The following is a 12,487-nucleotide window of genomic DNA, read 5'->3' as shown; positions in this document are numbered from 1 at the left end:
CTGACTTACTCATTCCCTCATCGTTCATGTGTTACTTTTTCTTGAATTCAGGTACACAGCCATGTTGCTCATATGCTGCTCCGAAAAGGACCTAAGGACCTCTGTGTTTAGAGGGGGTTGGGATCCCCTTTCTAATCTTTTTTTTTTTTTAATTAAGATTTTACTTATTTATTTAGATAGAGAGCACACGTGAGCACAAGTAGGGGGAGCAGCAGGCAGAAGGAGAAGCAGGCTCCCGGAGAAGCAAGGAGCCTGATGCAGGACTCAATCCCAGGACCCTGGGATCATGACCTGAGCTGAAGGCAGAGGCTTAACTGACTGAGTCACCCAGGTGTCCCCCTTTCTAATCTCCTAACTGATAAGTGTATTCACATATGTAGAGAATTTTAAATAAATGTGTACATGAGATCTATGTATTTTTAAGGCTTTTTTTTTTTTTTTTCATTTGCTTGTCTCCCCTTCTGCTTTCACCTGCTTTAAGCCTACCCCTTCCCCACTGTGACGTCGCATGTGCCAACCACTGGGCGTCCACCCGTCCACATTTTCTGCATGCTTATACAATCATAAACGCACACTCACACACATGGGATGTTTTTGTTTGCATGGGAGTCAATCTTGCCCACTCAACAGCCATACTTTTGCTTCCTTCCTCCCCTTCGAGACTTCCTTGCTGACAATTTATTCGCTCACAGGTGGGCAAATATCTGTTGGACTGAAGGAAAAGCACCCATATTTTAGCCAACAAATCCTCATTTGGTTTTAAACAGACAATTCCATTCTTCTTTTAATTTGTTTAGGGATGAGCATGTAGCTCAGTTCTGGTCCATGAGAACCAAGGAGGGGCGCCTGGGTGGCTCAGTGGGTTAAAGCCTCTGCCTTTGGCTCAGGTCATGATCCCAGGGTCCTGGGATCAAGCCCTGCATCGGGCTCTCTGCTCAGCGGGGAGCCTGCTTCCCCCTTTCTCTCTGCCTGCCTCTCTGCCTACTTGTGATCTCTCTCTGTCAAATAAATAAATAAAATCTTAAAAAAAAAAGTAAAAGGATGGAAAGTATATGTCATGCAAATACAAATCATAAGACCAGAGTGGTTACATCAATATCAGATGAAACAGATTTCAGGGTAAGGCCTATTACCAGACAAAAAAGGAAATTTTCCTAAGGAAATAGGTCAATTCATCAAGGGAAAATATTAACCCTAAATTTGTACTAACTGAATAACAAAGATCAAAACACATGAAAGAAACTACTGACAGAACGAAAAAGAGAAATAGAAGGGTGGCTCAGTTGGTTAAGTGACCAACTCTTGATTTGGGCTCAGGTCATGATCTCAGGGTCTTGACATTGAGCCCCATGTCAGGCTCTGCCTTGGCCATAGAGCCTGCTTAAGATTCTCTCTCTCCCTTTCCCTCTGCCCCTGCCCCCACTGCACCGGTGCTTGCTCATGGACTCTCTCTCTCTCTCTCAAAAAAATAAATAAAGATAAAATACATTTTTTAAAAAGAAAAGAGAAATACACAAATCCATAATCACAGGAAAAGATACCAAACTCCTCTCTCAGTGACGAAGAATAAGTAAACAGAAAATGAAGAGATAAATACTTAAACAATGCTATCAACCATCCTGACCCAACTGACATTAATAGAACATTCCATCCAACAACAGCAGAATAAACATTATTTTTAAGTGTACATGGAGCAATCATCCAGATAGACCGTAGGCTGAGGAACAAAGCAAGTCTCAAAAAAGTCAAAAGGATTGAAATCACACAAAGTCTGATCTCTGGCTACAATGGAATAAAATTATAAATCAATAACAGAGAGATTTTTTTAAGATATTTAAAATACTTTTTAGACTTAAAGTTATTTTTTAAACAATACATTTCTAAATAAATGTGGGATAAAAGAAGAAATCATAAAGGAAATTGCAAGATATTTTGAAGTAAATGGAAATGAAAAGCACAACATATTAAGTTTTGAAAGGGAAATTTAAGGTTTTAAATGCTTATATTACAAAAGAAAAAAATGCCTCACATCGGTGATCTAGACCTCCAAACTTAAGAAACTAGAAAAGTAAATTAAATACAAAGCATGCAGAAGGAAGAAAATAAATATGGTAATAGTGAAAATTAATGAATCAGAAAGCACACAAGCAGTAGGATTAATCAATAAAATCAAAAGTTGGGGGCACCTGGGCGGCTCAGTGGGTTAAAGCCTCTGCCTTCAGCTCAGGTCATGATCCCAGGGTCCTGGGATCGAGCCCCACATCAGGCTCTCTGTCAGCTGGGAGCCTGCTTCCTCCTCTCTCTCTGCCTGCCTCTCTGCCTACTTGTGATCTCTGTCAAATAAATAAATAAGATCTTTAAAAAATAAAAAAAAAAAATCAAAAGTTGGGGGAGCCCTGGGTGGCTCAGTGGGTTAAGCCTTTGCCTTGGGTGCAGGTTATGATCTCAGGGTCCTGGGATCAAGTCTCGCATTGGGCTCTCTGCTCAGCAGGGAGTCTGCTTCTCCCTCTGTCTCTGCCTGCCTCTCTGCCTACTTGTGACCTCTCTCTGTATGTCAAATAACTAAATAAAATCTTAAAAATAAATAAATGAAAATAAAATCAAAAGTAGTTTCTTTGAAAAGATCAACAAAACAAACTTCTAACTACACTGAATAAGAAAATTTTAAGGGGCACCTGGGTGGCTCAGTGGGTTAAAGCTCTGCCTTCGGCTCGGATCATGATCCCAGGGTCCTGGGATCGAGCCCTGCATCGGGCTCTCTGCTCGGTGGGGAGTCTGCTTCTTCCTCTCTCTCCCTGCCTGCCTCTCTGCCTACTTGTGATCTCTGTCTGTCAAATAAATAAATTTAAAAAAAAAAAGAAAAATTTAAAAAGAACATACAAATTACCAACATCAGGAATGAAAAAGGAGACATCACTACAGACATTAAAAGGGCATTAAGAGGGTTGCCTGGGTGGCTCAGTCAGTTAAGTGTCTGCCTTTGGCTCAGGTCATGATACCACGACCCTGGGATCAAGCCCTCCATTAGCCTGCTTCTCTCTCTGTCCCTTCTCCTGCTTGTTCTCTCCCTCTCTGTCAAATAAATAAATAAAATCTTTTTTAAATTTTGTAAAAATTAAAAAATAAAGGGCAATAAGAAACCAGTATAAAAACTCTATGGGGGTGCCTGGGTGGGTCAGTGGGTTAAAGCTCTCCACTCATTTGATGAAGACAGGCTGCTCAGACATTAGAACCAGTACAAGAAAGGAAACTACAGACCAGTATCACTCATAAACATAGAAGGAAATATTCTTGACAGAGTCTACAAACTGAATTCAGCTTGGGGCATGATCTCAGGGTCCTGGGATGGGCCCCTGGGGCAGGCTCCACACTCAGCAGGGAGTCTGCTCAAGGATTTTTTTTTTTTAAGATTTTATTTATTTGTTTGACAGAGAGAGATCACAAGTAGGCAGAGAGGCAGGCAGAAGGAGTGGGGGAAGCAGGCTCCCCACTGAGCAGAGAGCCCAATACTGCGCTCGATCCCAGGACTCCAAGATCATGACCTGAACTGAAGGCAGAGGCCCAACCCACTGAGCCACCCAGGCATCCCTGCTCAAGGATTCTTTCTCTCTCCCTGTGCCCTTCCCACTGCTTGCTTGCTCTTTCTCTAAAACAAATAAATCTTTTAAAATTAAAAAATAAAAACATAATGAAACAACCTCTCAAGAAACTAATAGAAGGGAACTTCCTCCACCTGTTATAGGGCATCTGTGGAAAACCTACAGACAACGGCCTAGGTAATGGGGAAAGAATGTTTGTCTCTGAGATCAGACACAAGATACTCTCACTACTTTTATTCAACATTTTGCTGGAGGACTAGTGAGTGCAGGCAAGAAAAACACATAAAAGACATAGACAGTGGTTGGGAAATATAAATAAACTGTCTTTATTTTCACAAGACAAGATCGTGAACAAATGACCAACATGCATATGAAAAAATGCTCAACCTCAGGACCAGGTGTTAGACTCTGGGGAAGTAGTTCCAGGAGAAAGGAACTTCTGTTTTTGTTTACCATGGTCTCCTAAACACCTAGCACAGTGCCCATCATAGAAGCAGTCATATTTATTTCATGAATTAACGAATAAATGAATGAATGAATGGGCAAATGTTAGACTGGGGTAGTTCATTTCACTTCAGCCAAGACTTGATTTTCATAACTTTCAGTTTTGGAAAAGATATCTTCGATAACAATCTTAAGTCAAATAGGAAATAGCCAAAAGAAACTGTCTTCCTTTATCACTTACTTGTGATGGTTGATTTTATGTGTCAGCTTGCCTGGGCCACAGAATGCCCATGTTAATTGTTACTTCTGGGTGTGCCTGTGAAGGTGTTCTTGGAGGAGATCAGCATTTGGACTGATGGAATCAGTAGAGTGGGTTGCCCTCTCCGATACTGGTGGGCATCATCCAGAACTGTTGATGGCCTGACTAGAAGAGAAGGTGCAAAAAGGAGGAATTAGCTCCTTTTCTCCTGCCTTAGTGCTGGAGCTTGGATATCTCAGCTCATTTTCTCCTACCCTTGGATTGGAATTTATACCACTGGCTTCCCTGGTTTTCAGGCCTTGGTCTGGGGCTGCTAGCTTTCTTGATTCTCCAGCTTGCAGATGGCAGATTCTGTACACACACACACACTAAGGGTGTATATATATATAGAGAGAGAGAGACAGAGATTAGAATATATAAATATTTTAAATATATACATATATCCCAATATAGAGAGAGAACATAGAATATGAGAATTAGAATATATTATTATAAATTACATATTATAATTATATAAGTATACATAATTATATATGATTATAGTTATATATTATTAAAGATAAAAATTATATATTTATATATAATCCTAAATTATATTAAAATTAGATACATTAGAATATATATATATATGTATATATACACTGTGTGTGTGTGTGTGTGTTTAGTCTAATAGTTCTGTTTCTCTGGAGACCCCTAATTAATAGATTACTTATGTTCCTATGCTTACTATGATAGCTAAGATTGTCAATCCAAACATTATAGGTTTGCTGCACACTCTTCTGTATGTCCTTTTTAAAGGCATTCACTCCTTCTGATTACAAAAGTAATACATGCCTTCTGTTGGGAGTCTAAAAAATGCTGAAAAATTAAGAAGGAAATGAAGATTCCCTAAAAGCCCATTGCCCCAACCGCCACTAAGCTCTTCCCCCCTTCTAGTTCCTGTTTTCCTCATAATCTGTTCCAATAATTTGGCACCAGCAGCCTACAGGCATGGAGACAGAGGTTGACATGAAAAGGAATCAGGTGGGTACCTTGGGGACAGAGGGGGACATCCATGTGGAATTTTCCAACAGGAAATGCAGCCATAAACTGAGAGATTTCCAGTCCCTATGTGGGGAGGGAGAGGAATCCCATAGGTGTCAAGACTAACTCTCAGAAAGGGGAGGAGGCTAGCCAGAGAAGAGCAGCAGACCAAGAAGAAAAGAAAAGTCTCTTACAATATAATTAGTTTATACGGAATAAAGCATTAGAAAGAACTTATTTTCTCTTGAATTCTTTTTTTTTTTTTAAGATTTTATTCTATTCATTTGAAAGAGAGAGAGACAGAGAAAGCTCAAGCAGGGGGAGCAGAAGGCAGAGAGAGAAGCCAGCTCTCCACTGAGCAGGGAGCCCGATGCAGGGCTTGATCCCTCCCATTGACCCTAGGACCATGACCTGAGCCAAAGACAGAGGCTTAACCCACTGAGCCACCCAGCCGCCCCTCTTGAATTCTTATCAATTAATGTTTTCCTAGGCTCTTCAGGACTGAGATGCTTTCTGTATTCTCTATACCTGTGGACTGTGGCCAGCATTCCTTTCAAGAGAAGAACAAGTTGACATGTGAAGGACACAGAATTAACCAGAATTATTACTTCCTGAATGCCATCTTTTCCTTCCTCTGAGTATTGATTTCACCTGCTCTTTAAAAAAATACGAGCTTGGGGCGCCTGGGTGGCTCAGTGGGTTAAGCCGCTGCCTTCGGCTCAGGTCATGATCTCAGGGTCCTGGGATCGAGCCCCGCATCGGGCTCTCTGCTCAGCAGGGAGCCTGCTTCCCTCTCTCTCTCTGCCTGCCTCTCTGCCTACTTGTGCGCTCTCTCTGTCAAATAAATAAATAAAATCTTAAAAAAATATATACGAGCTTGTTTGGAATGGCTTATCAGAATTATTTACACACCCACATTAAGAACACATGACTCTGCTTAAATCTATGTTCTCTGAGAGAAGGCAAGTTTGCAAGTCGATCAAATTGTCTTGCTGAGTTTTATCTGTTGCATGTAGGTATTATCCTCCAGTCATCTTCTTCATAGGCTGCATTCCTACTGTTTCAAGGTCTGCTCACAAAGGACAGCCCTCCTGAGTTTTTGTCATTTGCCAAAAATTTCCTGTGGGAAGATTTGACTTGTCTGCCTGAGCAGATCAAGACAGAAGTCCACCCACAGCTGTAAGAATGGCTGCCACGTGTCCCCAAGCAGAGAGAGGAGTTGCCATCTTGCAAAGAGAAAAATTGGAGAAAATACCGCCAAGGCACCCACGATCTTGCGGATAACACAATCTCCCCAAACAACTTGTTTAAAAGACTTCCCGAACACGAGCAACATAAACATGAACAACCCCATCCAGCAACAAACCTTCTAAATCTACATTCTTTACCTCAAACACGAGAATCATAGAAACCAAATCTTCCCTCTTCTGCATTCAAATCTCAGTAGCATGGTACACAGAAAATGTTCTCCGTCAGGCCCTCAATCCAACAGTCATTCTGGGGCCCAATCGCCACAATGCATTGGATCCCAAAACAACTTTTTTAAAGATTTTATTTATTTATTTGACATACACATACACACAGAGAGACAGAGAGGACACAAGCAGAGGAATCTGCAGAGGCAAAGGGAGAAGCTGGTTTCCCGCTGAGTAGGGTGCCCCCACACCAGGACCCTGGCTAGGATCATGACCTGAGCCAAAGGCAGACGCTTAACAAACTGAGCCACCAGGTGCCCCAAGAACTTCACTTTCTAATGCAATGTTGGTAGTCCTACAGGTGACAACTCTTATGGAAGCAAAATAGGTTTAAAGAAATGGTAATTGTAGCTCAGGTGAGAGAGAGAGACAGTAATATGAAGTAGATGATGGGTGGGCCTGAAAAGAATATTTGGGATTGGGGCGCCTGAGAGGCTCGGTGGGTTAAGCCTCTGCCTCCGGCTCAGGTCATGATCTCAGGCTCCTGGGATCGAGCCCCGAGTCGGGCTCTCTGCTCAGCGGGGAGCCTGCTTCCCTTCCTCTCTCTCTGCCTGCCTCTCTGCCTACTTTTGATCTCTGTCAAATAAATAATAAATAAAAACCTTAAAAAAAAAGAATATTTGGGATCAATTTTGTTTGTCCCTGCAGCAAATAATTAAGACTACGTTTCTCTCACTTTAAAAGACACAGGCAAAAATCAACAAGGCAAGAAACAATTGTTGGGAGAGGCTGTGGAGAAAGGGGAACCCTCTTACACTGTTGGTGGGAACGCAAGGTGGTGCAGCCACTTTGGAAAACAGTGTGGAGGTTCCTCAAAAAATTAAAAATAGAGCTACCCTATGACCCTGCAATTGCACTATTGGTATTTACCCCAAAGATACAGATGTAGTGCAAAGAAGGACCATCTGTACCCCAATGTTCATAGCAGCAATGGCCACAATAGTCAAACTATGAAAGGAGGTGAGATGCCCTTCAGCAGCTGAATGGATAAAGAAGATGTGGTCCATATATACAATGGAATATTACTCAGCCATCAGAAAGGATGGATACCCACCATTTGCATCAATGTGTACGGAACCGGAGGGGATTATGCTAAGTGAAATAAGTCAACCAGAGACAATTATCTTATGGTTTCACTTATTTGTAGAACACAAGGAATAGCATGGAGGACATTAGGAGAAGGAAGGGAAAAATGAAGAGGGGGAAATTAGAGTGGGAGACAAACCATGGGAGACTATGGACTCCGGGAAACCAACTGAGGGTTTCAGAGGCGCAGGTGGGGGGATGGGTGAGTCCGGTGATGAGTATTAAAGAGTGCACGGATTGCATGGAGCACTGGGTGTTATACACAAACAACGACATCATGGACCATGACATCATGATGTACCGTATGGTGACGAACGTGATAAAAAAAATTATTAAAAAGTAAATAAAAAAATAAAAGACACGGGCATACCCTTCCTGCATCCTGCAGCTTTCTCTTGATGCCCTTACAACCTGCCGTCACAGCCAAGTCTCCGTGAAATAACTCCTTTTGCCTTCGTCTCTTGGATGCACGTCAGCTTGGCTTCTGTCTGCACCCACTCCTGGGATCCTAGATGCTGTCAGGTACTTTCCAGTCCGTGTCTTGCCACCTGCTATCTTCAGCATGAGACGGGGCTGACCTGGTCTCCTGGTCTCTTCTTTCTCAGCTTCTTCTCCCAGCTTCTTCCCCCTTCCACACCTCTGTTCCTGGCTTGCTTTCCCTAGTTCAGATCCTCCCATCCCTGGCTGTGCGCTAATGACTCCCAGGTCTCCGCTTCCTCTCAGCCAGCTCTCCTGGCTCCACAGGTGTTTAACCAACTGCCTCCTAGACATCTTCACTTATTTGCCCCAGGGGCACCTCGAACTCCACCGGCCCAGAAGGAAATCGTGTGGCTCTGGGCATGTTAATAGAATCGGGCCTCACTTCCTCAACTATAAAACAAGGCATTGCTGATAGCCACCTCAAACAGAAGCCTGTTACAGAGATTAAATAACATGGAATTGTGTATTGCATAGACTCCAGCACACGGTAAAGAATCCGCAAGTGTTTACCATCATTCTACCCTCACTCAAACCCATTCCTTCCTCCCCTTAGTCCCCAAATTGACTTACAAATCCACCACACACAACTCTCATCCAACCAGAACCTTGAGTAGGCTCCTTGACAACTCCCTGTTCCTCAACCTGTCATTCTGTCCCAGGCAGTTCATTCCACTTCCTAAAAATCTGACCTTGTCTTCCCTTCTCCACTCTGCTGCCTTAAGTCCCCGGCATGCCCTGGGGCTTAGAGCCATGCTTTCCCTGACCTCACTCTTGCTGCTAAACCTTCGTTCTGAAAGAGCACATGGCATGGGGCGCCTGGGTGGCTCAGTGGGTTAAAGCCTCTTCCTTCAGCTCAGGTCATGATCCCAGGGTGCTGGGATTGAGCCCCACATCGCCCTCTCTGCTCTGAGGGAAGCCTGCTTTCTCCTCTCTCTCTCTGCCTGCTTGTGATCTCTGTCTGTCAAATAAATAAATAAAATCTTAAAAAAAAAAAAAAAAGCACATGGCATGACACCACCCTCCCGTCTGCCTCAGGGACAAAATCCAAACTCCTTGTAAGGGTACAGAGGATCTTCAGGACCTGGTCTCAGTCACTCCCTCTCAGTCCACCCCACCCGCTAAGCTCCAGCTGGTCCCTCTGGGGGGGAAGGTGATGGCAAAGTACTCATCAGGCTCAGTCACTCCACAACTTCTTCTCCAACAGCTGCTGCTTCTTCCAGATGTACCCTGGGTGCCACTTCCTCTGAGAAGCCTTCCTGGACGTCTAGTCGGAAGGGTATCTTTCTTCTTTGTTCCCCTGGGTCTCCGTCCTTAACATTTATCATGCGTTACGTCTTATCTGCTCATTTGTCTTTCCTCCCCACTAAACTGAGCGGTCTGCCGGCAGAAAGATTGCCTTTTACTTCCATATCCCCAGAACCTAGCAGAGTCGCCAGCCAACACACAGTTGGTACTCGAGGCACGTGAACCGGGGCAAAGTGTTTCCACCAAAAAGGAAACGTTTGGGGGAATCTGCAGCAGGGGTTAGCGAATCCCGCGATAGAGGGCTTCACGGGGGGTTCCTTCGAGCATCCACTGCCTGCACGTCCTTCTCAGGGCTTCACTCTCGCAGTTAGAGCAGACAGGGCTGCACAGGCAGAGGCTGCACGGGCGCCTGCAAATGCACGCTCAGCGGGCTGAGGTTAAACCCTGCGCCCTTTGTTCCAGGCAGCAGAGAGCAAGTGGGTCCGTGCCCGCCCTCCCGCCCGGGCCGGGTGCTGGGCCTGCTTGGGCAGAATGGCCCGAAAACGCACCGGGAAACGCCGCGTCCGGCAGGGGCGCGCGTGAGCGCGGGCCCTTTCCGTGCCAGCCTCCCGACTCCGGGGTCCCGCCCTCCCCAGCGCCCTCGCCGGGGCCCAGCCTCACTGCCAGGCTGTCTCCCGGGCTAGCCGCCACCGCCGGCGGGAAAGCGCCGGGCGTCCCGGCGTCACGCGCCAGCAGCCGGGCGCGCGGCGCGCGGGACGGGGGCGGGACGGGGGCGGGGCCAGCGCGCCTGAGGAGGGGCGGGGCGGGGCGGGAGCGGGGCACAGGAAGCGCTGGGAGGCCCGAGCCGTCCCAGGGTGCCCCGCGCGGCGTGGACTCGGGCCGCTGCCGCCATCCCGCTGGCGAGAGGGAGCGAGAGGCCCGCCCGCTCGCCGGTCGGGCCAGTGTGGGCCAGTGCGTGAAGGCGCGGGGGGCCGTGTCAGCGAGACGCAGAGCGCAGCCGCCACCGCCAAACGGACATGTTGGAGCCCAGCGCCGCCGCCGCCTCCTTTTCCTCATCCTCCAAACGGGACTGAGAGGGGCCCGCCACCCTCCGCCTCTGCCGCCCGCCCCGCCGCCTCGGCCGCAGCCTCTTCCTGCCCGGCCTCTGGCTCCGCCGCTCGTCGCTTCCCACCGCCCCTCAGGCCCGGCCGGTTCCCCGGCCCCGCTCCGCCGCGGCGCGAGGTCTATGTGACCGGCGGGCCCGGAGCAGCCGCCGCCGCAGCGCGAACATGGACGCCGTCAACGCCTTCAACCAGGAGGTGAGGAGTGCTCCGGGCTGGGGGGTGCCGGGCCTGCCGCGGGAGCCGGGGCTCCGTTTCTCCCGCCGCCGGAGATTTAAAGCTTTGGTCGGGGTGGGGACGCTTCCTGCCCGGGTTCCGGGGCGGCGGGGCCTGCGCGGAGCGGCCTGTGGTCCGGGAGAGGTCGCGGCGGCCACGGGAACCGACCCCATACCCCTCCCCCATCGCCCACCCCCGGGCGGCGACCTCGGGCTGCCCCCCTCGCCCCTTCCGGCCTCCCCCAGCCCGCTTCGGCGCCGGTACCTCTAACTTCGCCCTCTTTCAGGTCCAGGCTCTCTCGTGTCTGCTCCCAGCCCCGTTACTGGCTTCGCAGTGCCGGGAGCCAGCAAGGGGCTAAGAAAGAAGCGCGGGCGGGCGTGTGGGGTTGGGGGCGGGGGAGCGGGAGCATCTGCCGGTCGCTGGGCTGGCGGAGCGGTGGCCTCGGCTCTCCTGTTGCTCAGGCTGCGTCTCGGCGGCGGCTGGACTCTGATCCCGGATCGGGGAGGAGGAGTTGGAGAGGGTGTTCATCCTCTTCCCCCCGGGATGCACACAGTTAGGAAATGGGGTTCCTAAATGAAGAGGGGTGGCTCTTTATCATTTCCAGTCATGAACGCAATCCTCTTAATGGGCTCCGTGGCCCCAACGTGACACCTAAAAAGTTGAATGGGAGAGGAGTACTTGCTCCGCCTGGGTCCGGTAGAAAGCCGGCTTTGGCCTCCAGTCCCCCACCCTCGCATTTCTTCCGCGGTAGTTAATCCGCGGCTCCCTTCTAGGGGAACATTTACATGTGAAAAACCTCCCAAAACCGGGAACAAAGCTGCCTGCGGCCCTAAAGCTCTATAGTTTTATCTCAAGTCATTCCAGGTGCGCTCTTTTTGGAGCATAGAGTCCGCTTGTCCTCTTCTTCTGAATGACTTGGGGGGAGGGGACTTGACCATTTAAAATGCAGTTACAGAATGGAAACTGTTGTCATGTATTGAGTTGGATTATTTTCCTTTCCCAAACACTAGAGATAAACCCAACATTGAAAAAGTCAGATGTAGTTCTGTAGCTCTAGATGTCTTGATACGGCGTTAAAAACTTGTATCTCACAATAAGATTTTGTAATTTCACTTGTAACAGAATTAACGTGCGGTAACTTTCTTTTAGATTTGCAGTGCGGTAATAGCCGTAATATGGGATTCTCCAGTAACACCGCATGTAGGATCTTTTATTGCCTTACAGATTATCCTAGAAATGATTTGTCTTCAACCGATGATTGCATAAAATGTCTTAATTGGAGTAGCAACTGGCGTTGGACAGTGTAATGATTTTCAGAATAACGAGATATTTTCTAATGTTTGGTGGCTAGAGAATTTGTGATAATACTCCAAAGATTTCAGGTTTGGAAGTTGACTTGGTTTCCTGAAGGCAAAATTCACTGGAATGTTGGCTCTATGAAGGCAGGGAGTTTTGTTCTTTCCTCCTCCCCTCAACATAGGAGGCAAATAATGATTGAATGCATGAGAATTTTACAAATGGTACAGCAGTTTTTTAAAGATTATAAGTACATTTCCTTTC

General features: G+C 47.1%; 1 protein-coding gene and 1 long non-coding RNA gene across 5 annotated transcripts in view; one reads left to right on the top strand and one right to left on the bottom strand.

Annotated features, from left to right (window-relative positions):
• LOC123940229 overlaps window positions 1-12,473 on the bottom strand; it is a 48,429-nt gene extending 35,956 nt beyond the window's left edge. For both annotated transcript variants that reach the window (XR_006818051.1, XR_006818052.1), the window contains exon 1: window positions 11,192-12,473. This is a non-coding gene — a long non-coding RNA (uncharacterized LOC123940229). The remainder of the gene's footprint in view (window positions 1-11,191) is intronic.
• The window catches only part of SCAF4 (SR-related CTD associated factor 4), a 71,207-nt gene continuing 69,160 nt past the window's right edge, over window positions 10,441-12,487 (top strand). The window contains exon 1 of one of the 3 annotated variants that reach the window (XM_046002783.1): window positions 10,441-10,909. In XM_046002783.1, the coding sequence (XP_045858739.1) occupies window positions 10,880-10,909 (30 nt within the window). In that variant the 5' untranslated portion in view covers window positions 10,441-10,879. The remainder of the gene's footprint in view (window positions 10,910-12,487) is intronic. The other 2 variants (XM_046002787.1, XM_046002788.1) reach the window with 2 other exon arrangements.

The sequence above is a fragment of the Meles meles genome, chromosome 4 (genome assembly GCF_922984935.1).
Source record: "Meles meles chromosome 4, mMelMel3.1 paternal haplotype, whole genome shotgun sequence".
Taxonomy (NCBI): domain Eukaryota; kingdom Metazoa; phylum Chordata; class Mammalia; order Carnivora; family Mustelidae; genus Meles; species Meles meles.
Note: the sequence above shows the minus strand (reverse complement) of the source record. Positions and strands in the feature narration are given on the sequence as shown.